The sequence below is a fragment of the Falco rusticolus genome, chromosome 2, assembly GCF_015220075.1.
Source record: "Falco rusticolus isolate bFalRus1 chromosome 2, bFalRus1.pri, whole genome shotgun sequence".
Lineage (NCBI taxonomy): Eukaryota > Metazoa > Chordata > Aves > Falconiformes > Falconidae > Falco > Falco rusticolus.
Genome location: NC_051188.1, coordinates 45,629,925 through 45,650,513, shown reverse-complemented (window position 1 = coordinate 45,650,513; position 20,589 = coordinate 45,629,925). Strand labels below are relative to the sequence as shown.

The window sequence follows — 20,589 nt, the reverse complement described above, 5'->3', positions numbered from 1 at the left end:
TGTTAATAAGTCCTTTTGTGGGTGTTGAGTAAATGTATTTCTTTGGGGGGTTATTTTGTGTGTGGTTTTTTAAACCTGCATTCTACATAAAAAGCAAATTAAAAGGCAGGAACTACAGTAAAAAAAAGATTTATTCCAATGAAATTTTCCAGAATGGAGATAAACAAATCCAGTATTAAATCTAAATCTTCATTCTAAAGAATTTTATCTGATCTTTACTCTTAGATTTAAATCCGAGTTTTATTCTTCATTTGAATTTATGTTGGAAAGTAAGTCAAGCACAGGCCAAATTTCACAGGCTTTCCTTTTTAGTCATAGTTGTGAAGGTACATAAACCACAGTCGTCTTCATTTTCTAAAAGTTTTGAAGAGCTGTTATGTACTTGTATTCTTTCTGGATAGGTGTGTGCTCATATAGTCCAGGCCATACGAATGGAAGCAACCCGTGTGCGTGAAGAATGGGAGCATGCTATCTCTAGCAAAGAGAATGCCAACTCGCAGCCGAACGATGAAGATGCTTCTTCTGATGCTTATTGCTTTGAGCTGCTCTCAATGGTGCTGGCGCTGAGCGGTTCCAATGTAGGCCGGCAGTACCTGGCTCAGCAGCTGACTCTGCTGCAGGATCTCTTCTCATTACTACATACTGCTTCGCCCAGAGTGCAGAGACAGGTGAGTGCTAACTAGTTACTACTCCTCTGTCTTGGTATTCCTAGAAAAAAGTCTTTAGAATCCTATAATTGTGTGCATGATAATAGAATATGTATTTTAACTTACTTTTTTGTGAAATGTAATTTCATGTGTTCTCTTCAAAACTGTTTTCTCAATCTTACTCAGATCATCCCTATATTCCACCTAGGGAATAACTGTAAATAAAGCAATTCATTTTGTTATTGCAGTCATGAGGAGGGGCAAATAGAAATATACGAACATTTAAAAACCAACTACAGAACCTCTTTTTGAAATTGAAGTGTTAGGTTTGGGGGTTTTTTTTCCCCCAGCTTTTGAGTTGCAAAATTAGAACAAACTCACTTTTGAATGTTTGTAATGTTTTGTCTCCAGGAGGTAGAACAGGTGTAGGAACCCAAAATTGCTTAATTAACGCTTAAGACATCATGACCTAAACCGTTCTGAAATGCCTTTGAGTAATACCGTTCTTCACCTTTCTTGTCCTTAATTTCCCATTTCTCAAATGTATGAAGTTTGAAAGCTGGTTTATTTATTAAAATAAGAATTTTGTATAAAAAGCAGTTAAGTTCTCACATGTGGAAGGAAGCCAGCAAGGTGACTGCTGCTTATTTTTTTAGTAAGAACTCATGCCACTTTACTGTGGGGAAGGGGTTTGGGAGCTACAGGTACCCCCATTTATATGTGCTGTATATGCTCCAAATGTTGGTAAATATTTGTATAATTTCAGGAGGCTGTAGTTAATTCTTGCCCTTTTAGTATCATATTTGACCTCAAGGCATAGTGACAGCTAGAATTATGGGATAACTAATGACTGTCTTGCGAAAACATTGTAACAGATGACGCAGAGGTTTCTCTGGTTGAGATAAGACATTGAATGAGTAGGGCATGGTTGAAATGTCTGTCAAATAGGATCTGTAAAATCCAGTGTTGTTTGGGGTATATATATTCTGCATATATAATGCCTGTATAAGGAAGATGAGAGGTTTTTAAATTAGCGGTGTCTGTTACTGATCTGATGAGTCCTTAGCATGTTTGTCACATACTCCAGGCTAAAAGTAGTGTGGAACTAGACAGTTCCTTTCTACTTTTGCTATCCTCAGGTAGAGCTTTAATACCTCTTTTTCTGAACTTGAATGTTGTCTGTCTGAGTATATGTGTAGTTATATGCACATAATATAACATAAACATAGATATAAAAGATTTGGTTTTGTACGGTTAATGTGCTAGCTTGTTGTTGCTAGCTGGTATGCCTTCTCTAGGTGGATTTTTAGTTCCTGTTTCAGAATTTTTAATGTCTCATACTCGCTACTCTTCCTTTTTCCAGTTTTCTAAACTGTTACAACATCACATCTCAACTTGCCTGGAGGCAGGCAATGCCCCGCATAGTAGTATCGATATATTGCAGATATGCAAAATACTGCTTTTTTTTCTTAAATATAAACGGTTTTTCAAAAGAACATTGAAGGCTTAAGAAACCAGATATGAAATGTTAACTCCTTAAGCTTTCAAACATCCTGATTTGGACCAAACTTTGCATGACAGAGCCAATTTCAACCCCAGTTCCACCAAGTGTTGAGGTTGAAGCATGTAATTTCAAGTACTTTATTTTCAAAAGTCTAAAGTGTCTCTAACAGTTCTACCATAGAGTTTCTGGCATCTAAAGATTATATGCAAAGTGGGTAACATGTCTGTAACATGCAACGTGCAACCAAATCAGAGTTGTACAAACATCTCTATCGCTATTATTGTAAGTCCAGCACTAAGTATATTTTTGTTATGATATGAAGGCTACGTATTGTTCGAGTGAGATTGGTTCTGGACCCTTCAGCCTTGTCTCACTGGGTATATTAATAAACACTTCAAAACAAGACAGAAACCTTCACAGAATTTCTTCTAGGTGTGACTCAAGTACAGAAAGTAGATTCAGTCCTTCTTACTGAAATAACTTGTGAAGAAGAAGAAAGACTTTATTTGATTTTGCTTGAAAACTCCAGCTGTCTTGGTAAGAATTGTGATGTTCTCATTTTTTCTCCAGGTAACATCATTACTAAGACGTGTTTTGCCCGAGGTAACCCCTAGTCGTCTGGCTAGTATCATAGGAGTGAAGTCTCTTCCACCAGCGGATATAAGTGATATCATTCACTCAACAGAAAAAGGAGATTGGAATAAACTAGGTATCTTAGACATGTTTTTGGGATGCATTGCCAAAGCTCTCACTGTACAGCTAAAAGCCAAAGGAACTACTATAACAGGGACAGCTGGCACTACTGCAGGCAAAGGAGTTACTACAGTCACACTTCCAATGATCTTCAATTCCAGGTTTGTTTAAAACCACCTATATATTCTCAAGCTAAAAGCACAAAATAATTACAGTCTTTGAAGTTAGCATGTTGTCTCTTACAATCTTTGTTTATGAATTGAAAAAATTGTGTAACATTTACAGTATGAGTCATGTTATTAGTGAGTTTGATTTAAAAAAAAATAAAATAAATAAAATAAAAGAAACCCACAACCTACCATATGCTGAATATGTGCAGTGTTTCTTTGTGCTGGATTTTGACAAATAGTGATTTCTCTCAATTACTTGATTTTTATTTCACGTATTACCGTATGTCCTTGGCAGCTATATTCGGCGAGGTGAAAGCCACTGGTGGATGAAGGGTTCAACACCTACACAGATTTCAGAGATCATTATTAAACTCATTAAAGACATGGCAGCAGTAAGTTTCTATCCTTTATATGTGTGGAGGGTATTCAAATATTTCTGATAATGAAAAGTACATTTTTTCATTACTTTCTATTACAGTTAGTATTGGGTTGAGCTGTTAAATGTGAGTTGGTCTCAAGAACAAAAAGATAAGAGTCTTCTGGGTAGAGTCTAGGCCTAGGAGCCGGAGGAGCTGAGTTCTGATTCCACTAAACAGAAATCCAGTTTTGAAATGAGCTTTTAAATAAGTCGCTTGTACCAGAAATTTAAGTAGTAAACAATAATTGTGTGCCATTTTCTACATTATTAACATGGAGGCCTAATTTTTTAAAGTCTTGAGCACTCAGAACTCCACTTGAAAAGTAAAAAGTATCTGTGGAGTAAGATAATAGTGTTGTAGGTAGATCTTATATGTGGAGTTTCTGGTTAAGACTGCATGTTAAGACTGACTTCTTTCAGTTTTGCTGAAATCTACATTTATAGTTGTTTATTACTTATTACATCTGGGCTGGAATTTTCCATAGTTGTATCTGCTTCAGGCAAGCTTTTTGGCAGAAGAATTTGATGAAAAGTTATTCAGGTATTTCCCAGAAACAATATTGGCAAAAAATAAATAGGGTTTGTATATCTTTAGGGGAGAGGAGTTCAGCTGGGAGGTTTCTGTTTGTTTTCCTTAATTCTGTACCTATTTCAGCAAGATGCTCTAAATGACATGGATTTTCCTCTGTGATTACCCTTTGAAAGCTGTTTCAGTATATTCAGCTTTGGAGTCCTATTTTCTAAACCATTCACTACACTTAGATTAAGGAGATCCATTCTCAAAGTGGCTGAAGCTGGATGGGAATTCTATGCACAAGATTTCAGAATCTCACAATTATCTTTAGCTAAGAGTTACAATTAAAGTGTGTCTTGTCCCTCAGCAGTACTGGTCCATGCATAAAATGATCACTTTGTCTTTGCTTCCGTTGTTCCACTGGCTAGAGGGAAAGGTCTGTGATTCCACATGATGGATTTTTGGTTTTGCTTACTTTATCAACGTTTTAGGAAATTGCATATAAATACTAGGACCAAAAAAAAATAGCAGTTGGAAAGACAAGTACTCACAAGATAGCAAATGCCAGAATGATTAACATGGTGCCCCTTGTTACGTATATGTCTGTATGTTTTCCTCGGGCACCCCACTTCTTTCAGTGTATAAGATGCAACATATATTGGGAATGAATTGGAGAGGTGGGGGGTAATTTGTTCAAGATATATTTTTTTTTAACCGTTGTTGCCAGTATCATTTGTAGCCATTGTTGGTAGGTATGCTTTGAGTAAGTGGGAAAACATTAGGGAAATAGTGGATTTTCTTCTGCAGCATTTTTAAATAGTACTGGTCAAGCCTTTTGAAGCAACTCGGTGGTCCTTGTTTTATGAGATTGTGGCTCCCATGATGATGGGAAAGCCTGTCCCTAAATGGACAGCTGATTAAAACTAAGCTGATCAGAGACCTTCGCCTGGAATAAAGAGATTAGTAGAAATAGAAAATGGCTGGCTGACTGGAATCAGATGTTTATATTTTCGTCTAAGCAGCAACTCTACCCATTCAAGACCTTCGCCCATGAAACTTGCATTTGCTAATATCTGGTTCTCCAAAATCATTGCAGAAATCAGTAGGAAAGTTCTTAAAGCTCTGGCGTTAGATAAGTCAACTTGCATGTACGTCCGAGTATGCTAGGCTCCACCTCCCACGTACCTGATAGTTTTCCACTAGTGCTGGCTGTTGGGCACACTGGTGGGGTCTTGAATTCTCTTGTTTAAACCATTCTACTTGGAATGAATATATAACTATTTATTACAAAAAAAATAAAGGGATCAAGTCAGTCAGATAAAGTGTAGTCCTCTCAAATGTGGACATAAATCCCTCTTTCAGTAGATACTGAATTGCTTACTTGAACTGTAGCAGCTCCTAAAGGCATGATTGGGACTGATTTTACTCTAATGTATTCAGTAGGCAAACAGTAAGGACCCCCCTCTCTTGTATGAGGAAGAGACCTGAACTTTTTCCCTTTCATTCGAGATCACGGAGACTGGACTGAGGCCATTCAAGAGAGGAGTAGTTTCTTGAGTTTTTCTTGAATACATTTTGTAGGAAGCTTCTGTGCTTTAGGCATGCTCAAAACCTCTTCGGGGGTTGAGCCCTGTTACCCAAAGGAGGATGGAAGAACAGAGGGGTCCTGGTTTAAAAACCTTTCTTTGAGGCTCTTTAGAGCTGCTAATTATCAGCAGGGTGACATCAGTCATACTAGCCACTTCCTAAGAGTTACAGATGTGATTCACTTTTTCAACATTTGCGGTATGTAGGTACCTGCATCCCGGCTAGTCACTATACCTTCCTTTTTAGAGTCCAGTGAGTCTCAATTATTTCTGTCACCTTTAGCATCAAGTTCAGAAATCTGGAGATTACATTAAGGACTTAAGAATTCAGCAGTCTCTGAGTCAGGAATTTAGGGTATGAGTCAGTGCTGCAGGCTCAGAATCATTGAGGTTGGTTTGGAAAGTATGCTATGGTGCTGATGTTTCCTTCAAATACAGAAACTGTGGAGAGTATTCAGGAAGGCCAAGCTAGAGGCGAGTGAAGCTGATTTCTCTAGGGATCCACTGTAATCTTTGTGTTGTTCGTAGTCGCTTATTTGTGCTCCAGCTTCTTTCTCAGAGTCGGGCGGAGGGAGCTTCAGGAATATGTTCTTTCATTCTTCAAATCATATTCCTTCTACCTATTCCAAGTTAGTTATTCCAGTAGCTGCTTAGAGACTACCTCAGTCAGTCACCTGAGTATTTGAGGGCTGACTTTCACCAGATCTCTCTGATTTAAAAACACTGGATTTCTCAAAGTCTTCCCTGACTTCCTCTTTTTCTATTCTAACTTGAGATCCTAACGTGATACAGCTTGTAGCAGCTCAAATTACAGTTTTAGTTGTTCTTAATAAAAGCTGTAATAAACTGAGTTTCCTCTTTAACAGGGTCATCTGTCGGAAGCTTGGTCCCGTGTGACGAAGAACGCTATTGCTGAAACCATCATAGCTCTGACCAAAATGGAAGAAGAATACAGATCACCAGTGCGGTGCATTGCAACAACCAGAGTAAGAACTTTACTAAACTTAACATTAGTTCTTTGTAAATGTGCAGTAGGAGCCCATCCAAGAGCCTTCCTATATTTTAGAAGAAACGTCCTTGTACAGGTTGCTTCAGGAAACAATGCCTACAGTACACAGTTTATATTCTCCAAATCTAGCTGTGTGCATAATGGACAGGTATCCTAACTAAGGCAATCGCTGTCCTATTAAAAGTCTTGGATCTCTGTGTCACAGCAGTTTGAGTTTTCTTCTTTGCGGCAGAAATACACCAGGAAAAGCTGAATTGTGATTAAATATGCATCTTGGGCACCTCCCAAATAATGAAGAATACATGTTAGGCTTATACATTTGGGGTTTTATCCTTCAGGTGATTCTGCTTTGTTTATGATACTTGCCTTTTACTAAATCTATGAAATCATCTGTGTGGAAAATGGCACAATATGTATCAGCTGTCTTTTTCCAGCTCTCTACACGATTAAGTGGTTTGACTTCTAGGTCATCAGCTGCCACATCTCAAGGCTATTATGAAAACACTCGGTAACAAGCATTCTGTAGAACAATTAAGCTAAGCTTCACTTGTGGTTTAGTCTCAAAATGAAAAGTCATTTGCTGAACCCTTCATTAATTACCTGGGGTGGGTTTTTTATCTTGTCTTTATTTCTTCCATGAATCTTTTATAGAAACTGGAACTAACTTAACCTTAATATATTGCTTGAAATACCATAAAAGGCATACTTGTAAATAATGACATTGCTGTTGCTTAGGGAGTTCAGATTTTGGCTTTGAAGCATAATAATTACATGTGAAAGAAGAGATTTGCAATGGTTACAAGCCGTTGACACTCACGTTGTTTTGCATCCTAGAAGGCTGTGCCAGTTGTCCTTTTCATCCTGTCACTTACATACTCTCTGCTGTTTGGAAGACATGGTCTCAGAGCACCACCAGCTCCTGCTGTCCCTGTGTTAGTTTAATCAGGTCCTGCGGGAGCGCTGACGGTCAGCCTAGCTCTCCTCGTGAACGCACCTAGCTCTGTCAGGGAGCTGTGCTCTTCTGGGGGGAGTCCAATAGAGTTTTTTCAACAAAAGCCATTCTGTTCAAACCAAACCTCTGATCAAAAACTATTGCAAAATGCAGCTGCCAAGTGCGATTCAGTTTGGCTTGCAGGCTCACTGACAAATTCTCCTCATGTAGCTCATCTCTTCAGGATTTCACTGTAGTCAATGGAGAGGAAGAGAGAAAAGCTTCCTCAGAAGAACAGTTAGCTCAGAACCCTTTTCTAGGTAATCTCAAATGCCCCCTGCAGTGAGGAGAGAACACTGGGAAACCAATCTCATTGAGCTAAAGTTTTGTTGGTTTGGGTGGTGGCTTTTTTGTTGGGTTTTTAGGTTTTTTTCATTAGTCTGTGTCCTTGAATTTCTTCTTCTCCCCCAAAGCCTGCAATGTTTGGGAGTGATATGCAAGTCTGTATTTGCCATATTTCTCTAAAATGTACGCTGGTTGACCTTTCTTTACTGTTTCTCTCTTGTGTGCTAACTACTTGTATTGATGATCATAAAGTGACATACCTGACAGAAGCCAAAGTTCAATAAGTTTTATTGTGTGCTTGACTTCTTCTGGAAAATAAAAACTTGCTTTGTATAAGCAGGCTTCAGCGAATGATGACACGGTTTCTAGGTGGCAGTCTTATCTGCCAAAGTTTATATTTCTAGTATTTGTGATTATTTTTTTAAAAAAATATTTTTCATCTAAAACATTTAATTCTACCTTGCCTTTCAATAGTTATGGCTGGCCTTAGCATCCCTCTGTGTACTTGATCAGGACCATGTTGATAGACTGTCCTCAGGAAGGTGGATGGGAAAGGACGGACAACAGAAACAGATGGTGAGACAGAAAATGGTATCTTTTTGTGTTTATTGTGATTTATGCAGTAGTCAAAGAATTTAGAATAATGGTAGGGGAAGGCAGACTTGGCCTAACCTTATTCCTCCCTTTTGTCCCCAGTGGATATTGTATGTACGTGTTTGTAGTATCTGTGTTCTAGACAAGCACTGCTCAGAAAACAAAAATTCCAACTTTAAACAATAAGGTAGCAAATCTGCTGGTATTTGGGATGGAGCAAGGCCTTCCTAACACCTGTAGAACAGCTTTTCGAAGGTAGATTGACTCAGTTAGTATGACACCCTCTATCAGAGCTTTTTTTCTTTCTGTCTGGATCTCTGTTATAAAATAAAGTCAATTATTTTGTGTTCCTCAGTAACTTCTTCTCTGTAATTTAGCTTCCTCTTCCCCATCTCAGCAGAGAATGATTACCCCAAAGAGAAAGAAACTCTTTCTAACTGAATTTAGCAAAGCCACCATTTACCCAGAGGATTTATAAATTTAATATGGAATGTGATGGATTTATGGAGTTTGTATTTTTCAGTATCATAAAACGCTTATGATTTCTTTAACACCAACCTGGAAAGAGCTAAATAATGAAGCTGCTTTCTTTATAACTTGGTTAGGTGGATCCCAGTGGGAGGCAAGGGAAGATTGTGCCTTCCCGCTAGAGACTGAGGATGCTTAGAGCAAAGCCTCCAAAGCAGTTTAGCACAGGTAGGAAGGAATACAGTAGACGCAGGGCTGCAGCAGCAGCAAAGACTAAAACTGCTGAGAAGGAACCAGACACAAAGGTTTCTGAGGTGATTAAGAAAGTCAAAGGACTTCTGCAGAGCTTTGGAAATGTCAGAGGAGCAGCCAAGACACCGTCAAGCAGGAATACAAGCTGCTAAACCCAGCCCCAAATTCCCCGGTCCTATTTTATACCAGAATATTTAAATGTTGAGGTGAGCTGTGTGTCCCTCCAACAGGACTTCTGTCGAAAGGATTCTGTTCTAAGTCGCATGGAAACAACATGGTCTGGGAGTACAATGGAAACTTTTTCTGACATATGCATAGGCATAATCAAAGTCAGTCGGTGAACTTTATTTGTACAGGTCTTTTGAACTGCAAAGCAGAACTGTGTTAAATTTCAAAAAATTGTATCAATAGAGCAACTTAATTTTATGATGGAGTTTTGAAGTTTGTTGCTCCAGCTGTATTCTGAGTTATAGATGACTACAGCCTTGATTAGTTGTTTGAACAGAGTAAACATACCATATCAAAGGAATGAAGGGTAAACATCGTGCCTATTGACTGACCTGAGCATTCTTATCTCTGAACTTTTCTGTTAACGCGCCCACAAGCCATTGCAGCCACATAAATCTTTTCCCAGACTAGTTGAAAACGATGTGTCAGCTATGTTGTTGAAAAACACATTTTTGCTACATCACGCAAAATATGAGATGAAGAATAGCCGAAGAGCTGATGTAGTAAATGGGGACTTTTTGTGTCCAGGAGTAATTGTTTAGATACTGATTATTCTAAAGATACAATTAATGATATAAACAAGCACTTTATCCCCCTTTATTCATTTGAGGTGAAGGACTGGGGGGAGAAATGCTGAAAGGAAATGAGGGATTTAAGAAAGAAAGAATTATTATTTTTTTTCCAGCCAATGTGTGATAACCATGATGATGGTGAAACTGCTGCAATCATTTTATGTAATGTCTGTGGGAATTTATGTACAGATTGTGACAGATTCCTTCATCTCCATCGGCGAACAAAGACTCATCAGAGACAGGTAGAGTATACGTGACATCGCGTTGTATGCACTGCATACATTGTGTGCATTTCCCCAATTAATACATAAGAAAAAGGCAGTAGTAAGTATCAAAGCTGAAAGTGGTGTTTTCTTTTATTTTGGAGATGAGATAGATAAGTTTCCGTTTAACACTTTTTAGTTGGTTTTAGTTAAATTCTTTTGTCCTTTATCTTTCGAAGAACATTAGAAAATCGTGTAGCAGTCCCTAATTCTAACTCTCATGCTACATCAGCTTTTTTCTCTCTCATTCTAACATTGATTAGAACATTTTTTAGGAGAACCTAGGAACTGCATAGATTTTCTTAATCGTATCTCCTGTACTACTTCTATCATGTGATTCAATGCTTGTCAATCCCTTCGTTTTTAATGTATATACATTTTTTAATATCCAAGAAAACCACTTGACAGCAAATATTCCTGCTGGTTTTCTTATGTCAGTCTTCTCTTATTTTTCAGCATTCCTCCAGCTCTCACTTTCACAGATAAATATGTTGTCAAATCCATAAGCCTGAAAATTTCCCAGCTTCTTTTACTTTTGTTTTTAGGATTGAAACATCTTTCTTCTTTGACTTAATGAGGTTTTTTTACAAATTGCTGTGTACTCTGCTAATTAGTGTTTTGTGTTATTCTTTTATCCTTTTCATTACTAAACTTGAAACTACATTCTCCTTGGAATATTTATTTTTCTCATGGAAACTGATGTTGAAGATGCCTTTACTTCTGAAACTACTGAACCTTTCCTCTTTCTTGACATTATTTCTCGTTTGTGTTTTTTGTGGTCCTTTATTCCCCCTTTCCCTCTGACTACTTATATTTGCATAAAGCTTAAAGTAATAAACCTCATTAATAAGTTAATTCAGTGGAAGTAATTTCTCTTCTTCCTTTCCTAGAGTGCACCTACATTAGCTTTTTAGTTAAGGTCAGGAATAGGCTTTTGAAACAGATACGATCATTTCCCCTCAACGCATTTTGATTTGTGCTGTAGAGTAGCCTTGGAGGGCATGAACTCGATTCCTTTCAGCTGGAACTAAAAACAACAAAAAAAGATGGATGCAGGGACACACTGCTAGTGGCCATTCATGCAAAGCATCGGCTGGTCTAGAGCATGTGTGATGTAAACATCAGATCATTGGCACTGAGTTTTGCTCCACAGACCTCCTTGGTGCCTCAGTATTCACAGTTCAGACTCAGCCTGGGAGTTCCATGCGGATCTGTTAACTTCTGTTTTTCTTAGCCAGAATCTTTGCAATCCCCTTTGAAATTTTCCTGGTTTGTCATCCTAAGAAGGTGATTTTGTATGTCTACTCTCCTGTCATGGCACAGCACAGTCTAGTCTCATTTACTTTTCTCATTTCTCCTATATAGCCTGTTCAGATTACAGTTGATAAAAAGTAAGTTCTTATCTCATAGAAGTCCTCTCATCTCTCCTTTAATCTGTCCAAAATGGCTACTTATCAGATTTTCCTATTTACTTCTGAAAGCATGTTGAAACTGTTACTCTTTATTCACCAACTTCACCTTTACATCTCTCATGTTAAGCCCCTCAATTTAAATTTTAAATTCTTTCGTGTTCCCTGTGTCCTGTTTCTCTTGGCTTCCTGTTCTTTGTCCACCTTCTGTCATACGTACCTCTTTAATGTATTTTTTCTCCCTGCAAGAAAGGACAGTCTGTAAGTTACTATGACCTGCTTATCTGATTCCTTTGTGAAACAGTTAGTTTGGGGTTTTTTTTCCCTGATACTAATAAGATTTTTTTAAAAGTTCAAATTGAGTGCATATATCTATACCCAGGAAAACTCTAACTTTTATTGCCCTGCAGGTGAAATGAATGAAAACAGAACTGCCTTCAAAACTTAGGAAAGGAGAAAAAGAAGAGACTGTATAAAGTTCACTAAGAATCTCATGCAGTTTTTTGATTTTGCAAAAATTTTGTATTTTCCTCATTGTAGCCAAAAGTATCAATTGTGTATTTATGTGAAAGTCAAAAAATATTACTATTCCATGCTTATATAATTGGTATTGTATAGTACATATTATTAAGACCATAATTACCAATGTTGCTTTAATAAACTGCCAGCAGGGTTATGTGAAGCTATTTCTAATGTTATCTTGTGCTTTTAATATACTGTGGCCTACTGGATGAGCTGTGTAAGTCCAAGCTCCATATTTTTTAAATTAGAAAAATGGTGTGCAGCTTTCTTCTTAGCATTGCTGCGCTATTCTTTCCCAGCCATGTTAGCTCAAGCATTAACGTTACGTATTTTTACTTCTAGAAACACAAATCCTTTATCCATTCTGCAATATATACAAATTATGGAATGCATAAAAGAAAAATAGCTTGCAGTAGACAAACTCCTCAGAATCTATAAAACATCTGATGAAAATCCTGAGAGACAGTGACAAAAATAACATAGACATGCTATTTAATATCTGTTTGGTTAATCTGACAGGTTTTCAAAGAAGAAGAAGAAGCTATCAAAGTTGATCTCCACGAGGGTTGTGGTAGGACCAAACTTTTCTGGCTGATGGCATTAGCAGATTCTAAAACTATGAAAGCGATGGTGGAGTTTAGAGAACAGACAGGTAAAACACAACTGTTATTACTTGCTCTTTATCCTGATTATTTTTACCTTTTAAACGAGCATTTGTTGAGGGGAAAAAAATAACGAGCAGTTGAGGTTTTCACCTGCTTTGTGGCAATGCTTTTAATTGTTTGTTAATAAAAATACAATAACGTAAGTATTGCTGTTTTTCTGGTTGTTTTCTGTGATTGTTGTTTAGATGTCTGTTAGAATATCAGTCCCTTATGTTTCATTACAACAATTTTTGGTTTTCTTTACTCTTGTGGACCCAGGCAAGCCGACCACCAGCAGTTCTGAAGCATGTCGTTTCTGTGGATGTAGGAGTGGAACAGAATTATCAGCAGTGGGAAGCGTTTGTTCTGATACAGATTGCCAGGTACGTATTAACACGTCAGTCATTGTTAATTATGTAAATAGAAAGGACTGTAGGATTAAATTGATTTCTTATTTTGTGTAAACCTTGCTCTCATCTTTGTGGTTGATAGTAAATCAGATCTCTTCTATGAAAATGTCTGAAGACTGATTATTATAATTCAAATACTTCCGAGTTTGTAAATGTTCCGTTTAATTACAGGCTACAAACACCAACAGTCAACCAAAATACAGGGCAGTTTCATCATTATCTTCAAAAGTATCTCAAGTTTTCACAAAAGCGTTCCAATTACAAAGTAAAATATCCACTGTCAGCATAAAGTGTAGTGTACTGGAAAGCTTGATAAAAGTAGTTTGTGTAACAGCCTGTTTGCTGTGTGAGCGTGGAACATGCAGGACTTGGCCAGGTTTGTTAGCTGTATCCACATATCCTGAGCGTTTTTGTGCCCTACGGTACAGGTACAATTGGCAGAGGGCCAAATCCTAACTAATTTCTTATCCCGCCCTATATACTTCTCTTTACATGTAGCAAATTTGTCGTCTTTTTTTCTCTCTCAGCCTATAATAATATATTATTGTTATATTAATTCCATTCAGTCTGTTGTTAGCTTCTGGGTAACTTTTATAGTTTTCTGTTAGAGGTGATTGAAATGCCATTTCCATACAAAAGTGCTTTTATGCTGATTAATGATTAGCTCATACTGTGTTCTGAAGAGTGGGTTACTTCCTATCCTTCCTGAAACACCAAAATCTGTAGATATCGTAAAAGCTATTAATACAGGGCAAGCAATGTTTATGCAGGAAGCACTTAATATACAAAATACACATGGAGGATTAAAGAATATTTCACTTTATATTAATGGTTTCATTATGCCATTGCTATTCGGGAGTAACATAAGTAAATGAAAGTATCACTTTTACTTCAAGTACACAAAATGGGCAGTTTTTCCCAAGTACCTGCTGTAGCAGTAGACAAATGAATCACGATTCTTTCATCTTAGTTTATTGCCTGAACCAGCAGTCCTTCAAAAAGCAAGACTACATCAAACCATTCAGTGGCGGGGGAAAAGAGATTATTTATTTACTTTTCATAGGAGTATGCTAAAATTGCCTGCAGCAAGACACACCCCTGCGGACATCCCTGTGGAGGCGTTAAGAATGAAGAGCACTGCTTGCCATGCTTGCATGGCTGTGATAAGAATGCTACAACTCTGAAACAAGATGCTGATGACATGTGCATGATCTGCTTTACTGAAGCACTTTCAGCAGCACCAGCTATCCAGGTTTATCCTTGATTGATTTTTTTTCCCAGAAAAATCCTTCAGATGACACTCTTAAAAATTCCAAAATAGGCACCATAACAACACGGAAGCTATTTAAAAAGCTTTCTTTTTGTCTGGCATTACTGCTAGTTCAACAAAGCAGATTGTATCAGTTGAGTTTGCTGTGTCTACTTTATTAAAATATATGGTATTTTATAAATGAGAAAAACAGCTGAAGTAATTAAAGAATATATTTCATATATCCACTGGTCATTTTGGAATGGAAAGGTTATGATTTTAACAAAAAAAAAACCCAACTTTTTTCTTTCTCTTTGTTAAGAAAACAGGGATCTTCTAGGATTTTTAATAAATTAATTTTGGAATTGATATATATTGCCTCTTAAAAGCAAATAACTACTTCTGTTTTAGTGGTCAATGTAACCTCAGTGTTCACATACATGTATTCTTTTCCAAAGCTGGACTGCAGCCACGTTTTCCATTTGCAATGCTGTCAACGAGTACTAGAAAACAGATGGCTTGGGCCAAGGATAACTTTTGGGTTTATGTCCTGTCCTATTTGCAAGGTAAATGAACTACGTGTTTACTGCCTAGATCAAACAGGTTACCGAATACTGTCTTTGCTCTTCCTTTTTTTTTTTTTAATAATACTTCTCTTACAATATAAATTAGTTATATGTCACTTCCCTTATTTTCTCATGTCACTAAAGAAAAGGGTATCATTGATGCATCTTTTTACCTTCCCCTACTGTTCCCCGAAGAGTCCTCTTAAAAAAAAAAAAGCATAATGCAGACATCTTAATGCTAGTTTATTCTTAGCGCCGTCTGCTTGTGAATTCCCAGTTTGGGGACAGCAGGGAGAGGAAAAAGTAATCTTAATGCACATTATCTGAAGCAGGAAACTTGGCTTCTCTTATTTTACTAACCCCTTTTAAAGCTGCTTTGCTTTTCAGTATGAGGACAGAGCTGAAGAATGTATGTACAAAGTTCAGCTTAAATTACTAAAAAATCCTCTTGTACTCTACAAACTCATAATTGCTGTAAGGAAAAGCATATGATAGCTGCTGGGAAGGAGAGCACATTAACACCCTAGGAACATGAAACTTATGAATAGCCAGCCATTCTGCATGCCATGTTTTGGTAACTTATGGCAATAGCTTGTGATCATTAAATGATGAAGAGCTGGCAAAGAAGGCTGTCAGTCATTCTTGATTGCTGAGCAGTAAGTCAAAAGGGACCAAAATTAGAGAAGACATACAATCAGAATATTCCGGTGCTGTGATGAGTATTTCATGTACCCTTTACCATCCCTCTGGTTGTTACAGTCTGTTGTAAGGGCTGGTGGCTTCTTATAACAAAAGACCATACAAAAAGAATTCCTGGTTACTGCTTTTGCAGCAAATAAAGTAGCAGCCATTTTTTGAAATGTCCGTTGCCTGAGCTTTTAGGGTTTTATGACATCCATTACACTATTTGTGTTTGACCATAATACAAATAATCACAGCTGTTGTTATAAAGATGCAAGATATTTTAATCAGTTTTTTTATTTCAGAACAAAATCAATCATACAGTATTAAAAGACTTGCTTGATCCAATCAAAGAACTCTATGAAGATGTAAGGAGAAAAGCTCTAATGAGATTGGAGTATGAAGGGTTGCACAAGAGTGAGGCCATCACAACACCAGGTGTTAGATTTTATAATGACCCAGCTGGCTATGCTATGAACAGATATGCTTATTATGTTTGCTACAAGTGCAAAAAGGTATGACAACTAGTATTTTCTCAAATTAAATATACGTTATAGTTTCAAAAGTAATTTCTTAAAGAATGGAACATATTTAATATATTGTATATGGAATAGGAAAGCAGAAAAATAAATCATTGTTAAATCATAAAGTGTTGAGTAAATTAGATGTACATAGTGTCTTATCTTGTAAAGCTCGAAAGTATATACAAAGCAGTTCAGAAACCAAACACATGTTGAAGTGATGCCCTTCTTAGAAGAATGTGGAGATGATACTGTGGTTAAACCACCAGCAATCCCTTTGTCCCACTTCCAGCTCATACTTCATGTGAACGTTAAAACAGTAGAAACATAGGTTTCATTCTAACTCTTCGATATGGAAAGCTCCCCACTAAGATTCAACCTAAATACTACTTTTACCCAAGTTGAAGTTCATTGCAACTGCAGGAAACTGACTTCGGGGCAGAAGTATTAGAAGAATGAAAAAAAAGTAGGAAAAGGAAATATGTGGTCTAGCCTGATGGACTGGTCATATAAGTACATATAAGTACAGTTTTCTTCAAGTAGAGAATATGAAATTTATCCAGAAGACAAAAATCATATACAAACAGCCATAGTTTCCCCATAAGCACTGGCCCCCCTCCCATGGATTCTTTCATCTGAAGCCAGTTTTAGTGCCCATCTTGATCTCATCTTCTTCCTTTTTCCCTTAGGAATGAATGAAATAAGACAATTTCATAACAACATTTTCAGGGGACACTCTAATAACTTTTTTGTTAAATGGAAATGCAAAATTTTGAAATAAGAGGAGAAAGAATTAACATCCATTTGCTAGAGAAGAGCAGTAATGAATCCCTTTAACTCATTACCATGCAGTTACTCAGTTCACTTTTGTTCCTGCCTCTCACAATCAATTTTCACTCCTCATCCTTTAGCAACTTGCCTACTGCCTTTTTTGTTCCCTACAAAAATAATTCTTCTTTTAATCTTACTTTCTCCAGTTTTTAGTCCAGTCCCCATTTTTCATTACACTTTTCCCAGCATTTAATACTCAGTGATTCAGGGGGTTTTATTGCCCTCTTTTTCTGTCCCTTGTACCTCGTTACTCCCTTTTGCACTATGTCCATATGTCTGAGCAGCTAATTCAACTATCTAATTTCTGACTTCTCTCCTTCCTTCAGCACCTCTTCACCCCAAACTACTACAGAATTCCCTGACAGACATTCCATAGGACTCTCCCTTTTCCTTTTAGTCTGCGGAGTTTGGGGGAAGGTGGGCTGCTTAAATTTTTCCTTCCTCATAGTTGCTTTGAGACTACTTTCCCTATCCTTTCACAATCACAGCAAAAAGGCGAGAATTGCTGAGAGCAAGAATTTTGTGCATTGTCTAATTAGTTAATAAGATGGTGATAAAGGAAGTTACTCATTGCCGCATCTCGCTACTCCATGTGAAAACGCTGTAGTATATGAGGAAATTCATCAGAGCTGACGGTTTTGGTGCATTTTTGTGCCTAGTGTGTCCTGGTAAAATAAGATGAGAAAGTAGAATGAATTTGTAGAAAATAGCAAAATTCTAATTATAAGGGATCCCACATGAGCATAAAAACCAATACTCCCTTCAGCTAGTAAAAAGCCCTCCTGGTAGACTCTTTCTCCGCTGTCTTCAGCCTCAGTGCTGTCTTTCTTACATACAGGTCATAGAGCATCCAAATACTGTTTCAAAAGCCTTCCAATCACTTGCATAGAGCACAGTATGTTGCACAATTTTTGGTCTCATTTATCCTGAGATTGAAAGACATTGTCTTAGTGCCTCAAAAACATCTAGATAGAGACAGTCAAGAGAGATCAGATCAGTGGAGACTACTGGAACTGCTTTTGCTCATCAGTTTTCCCTTACAAAGTTAATCTGTTAAAATAGTAGTTGACTCTGGTTTAATGTCCAATTGTTTCTATATAAAATTAAGGCATATTTTGGTGGCGAAGCTCGTTGTGATGCTGAGGCTGGACAAGGAGATGACTATGATCCAAGAGAGCTAATCTGTGGCGCATGCTCTGATGTTTCAAGGGCTCAGGTAAGTAAAGAACTTGTATTCATGTTCTTAGTTCATTCTGAATCGCCAAGTACCTAAGCTGTACAATAATTCACAGTAATATGTAACTGTATGTGTTGTATAATATTGCATATATTAATATATACTACAGAATGTAGAAATCTGTTGTTCAGATTGTTACAGCATGGGTACTTCATTTATCAGTGTTTGTTTTCTTTTGTTTAGATGTGTCCCAAACACGGTACAGATTTCTTAGAGTACAAATGCCGCTACTGCTGTTCAGTTGCTGTTTTTTTTTGTTTTGGGACGACGCATTTTTGCAATGCTTGCCATGACGATTTCCAAAGAATGACAAGCATCCCTAAAGAAGAACTCCCACACTGTCCTGCAGGTAGTATTTTTGCAAAGCAAATTTACCACACTGAATTCTCAGATAAGTAATTAGTACTAATTGATATTCTTATATTTTCTTACTGATAATTTTTAGGAAAACCCCAGGGTCAGTCACACAAATTTTAAATTCAGTGTCTTGAATGATATTAGAATGGATTTGTTCTATGTGTGCTTTTGATTTATTTTTTTTCTGGCAATAATACAGGTGATGTCATCACACTGATCCTTTAAACATTAGGTGCTTTGATACAGAAAGACGTTTCAATTTCCCTACGCCAGTTCATGGTGACATGATGTGTTAAAATTATATCAAAAAAATTAACCCTGATCTCAATAAATCATATCATTTCCCTTGCTGTTGAAAAAGTGAGGCTTTAAGATATTTAAGTGAAGAAGTAAACATGCCAGGAATTGCAATTTCTTTTTGTTTAACCTTAGAATTATTGTTTACTGCAGAGTGTAATTTTTGTTCATAATTATCAATTTTGCTTTTAGATTGTAGAAATTTCTTCTACAGTATTAATGAAACAAAACTTCAGTGATTCTAAAATCTTTTTGCTTTTTTTACTTTGAGTTTGATTGATTTTAAATTCCAAGGTTTATCACTCTTTTTCTTCAAATACCAATTCAACATTTGACTGTTTTAAGGAGCTAAGAGTTTTTCATCCTGTTTTGTCAGATCTAATTTATGTTTTTTCTCTTGGCCTATTAAGCCTTTATTTTTGATGCCTTATAAATCCATATTATAGATGTATTGCCTTCACTTAGCATGGTTTCTGAGAAAATGTGATAGATGTTTATTGATACTGTCTGCAAGCATTAACCTTTTTTTTTTTCTTCTTCTTTTTTTCCCTTCCCTCCCCCTCACAATTAAATTTGCTGTAGGTCCCAAAGGTAAACAACTTGAAGGAACAGAATGTCCACTTCATGTTGTCCATCCACCCACTGGTGAAGAATTTGCTCTGGGTTGCGGGGTTTGCAGAAATGCTCACACTTTTTAGACTAGCATTTTTTTTTTTACCAGAGCAAAACAGGTGCCCTCATCCCTGAAATGTCATGAAAATAAAGTCCAGCTGGGATGAAGACGGGACCATTTCATAACCCAGGTAAAAGGAACAATTTACAGTGCAAGAAGGATGCCAAATACCATGTATATAATTCTTGCTGTGAGATATTGACATTTTTTGAACTGAGACATCAAAACTTGTGAGGTGTTTGCATGTGGCCATTACAGTCATTGGCTAGGAAACATTGGACATTTACAAATAAATAATTGCTATTAAAGGATCTGTGTGTCTGTGGACTATGAATGATGCTGGCTTTCAGGAGAAAGAAAAAATATTAATTATTGTATACTGACTTTTTGTAATCTTGTACAATTGTAACGCATCACAAGTGGGGATGGGAAAGAGGAATATTCTGGTTTATTTCCTAGACTGTTATAAAAAAAAATTGTGTTAGGAAGGCATAAATGTAACAAGTATCATGCTGTATATAAAGGTATCAATGTTTGTCCTGTATAAGGATTATTAAATTACAACAGCAGTTTCATTTAAACTTCTGGGTTATGTTTGAGCCTGAAATTTTAATGAAGTGCAATACTGAGTGTGCCTCATATCTTGCAGCTGTAAACATAATGGAATGTACATGTCAATAAAGCCACTGTACATTTTTATACAGTGAAAGTCTAATTAATGTGTAAGCCTCCATTTTCAGAATTTTTTTTTAAATGGTGGTGGGAAGCGTCATATAGAGCAGGCTTTTTAAAAAAGTAAGGAAGTTTATTGGTTGAACTGGTGGTTATGGAAGTACTTAAGATATATAAAGCACTGCTCAAATCTTCCAACAGAAAAGCTGGATAAATGCGCTAGCATTCATATGAAGTATTGTAATAATGTTTTAAAACACAGAAGAAGATTTTTTTATCAGTTATGTTTTACTGAAGTCTTAGTTACCCCTACTTTTAGGACAAAT

At 36.9% G+C, this 20,589-nt stretch overlaps 1 protein-coding gene across 20 annotated transcripts in view; it reads left to right on the top strand.

The window, feature by feature from the left end:
• The window catches only part of MYCBP2 (MYC binding protein 2), a 200,770-nt gene extending 180,464 nt beyond the window's left edge, over positions 1–20,306 (top strand). For 19 of the 20 annotated variants that reach the window (XM_037377066.1, XM_037377073.1, XM_037377077.1 and 16 more), the window contains 14 exons: positions 402–668; positions 2,722–3,005; positions 3,310–3,406; positions 6,399–6,518; positions 8,292–8,393; positions 10,045–10,173; positions 12,645–12,777; positions 13,049–13,152; positions 14,243–14,431; positions 14,887–14,994; positions 15,981–16,190; positions 18,136–18,243; positions 18,448–18,613; positions 19,501–20,306. In XM_037377066.1, coding sequence (XP_037232963.1) covers positions 402–668; positions 2,722–3,005; positions 3,310–3,406; positions 6,399–6,518; positions 8,292–8,393; positions 10,045–10,173; positions 12,645–12,777; positions 13,049–13,152; positions 14,243–14,431; positions 14,887–14,994; positions 15,981–16,190; positions 18,136–18,243; positions 18,448–18,613; positions 19,501–19,616 — 2,133 coding nt within the window. In that variant the 3' untranslated portion in view covers positions 19,617–20,306. The remainder of the gene's footprint in view (positions 1–401; positions 669–2,721; positions 3,006–3,309; positions 3,407–6,398; positions 6,519–8,291; positions 8,394–10,044; positions 10,174–12,644; positions 12,778–13,048; positions 13,153–14,242; positions 14,432–14,886; positions 14,995–15,980; positions 16,191–18,135; positions 18,244–18,447; positions 18,614–19,500) is intronic. The other variant, XM_037377071.1, reaches the window with a different exon arrangement.
• Positions 20,307–20,589: the final 283 nt, after the last annotated feature.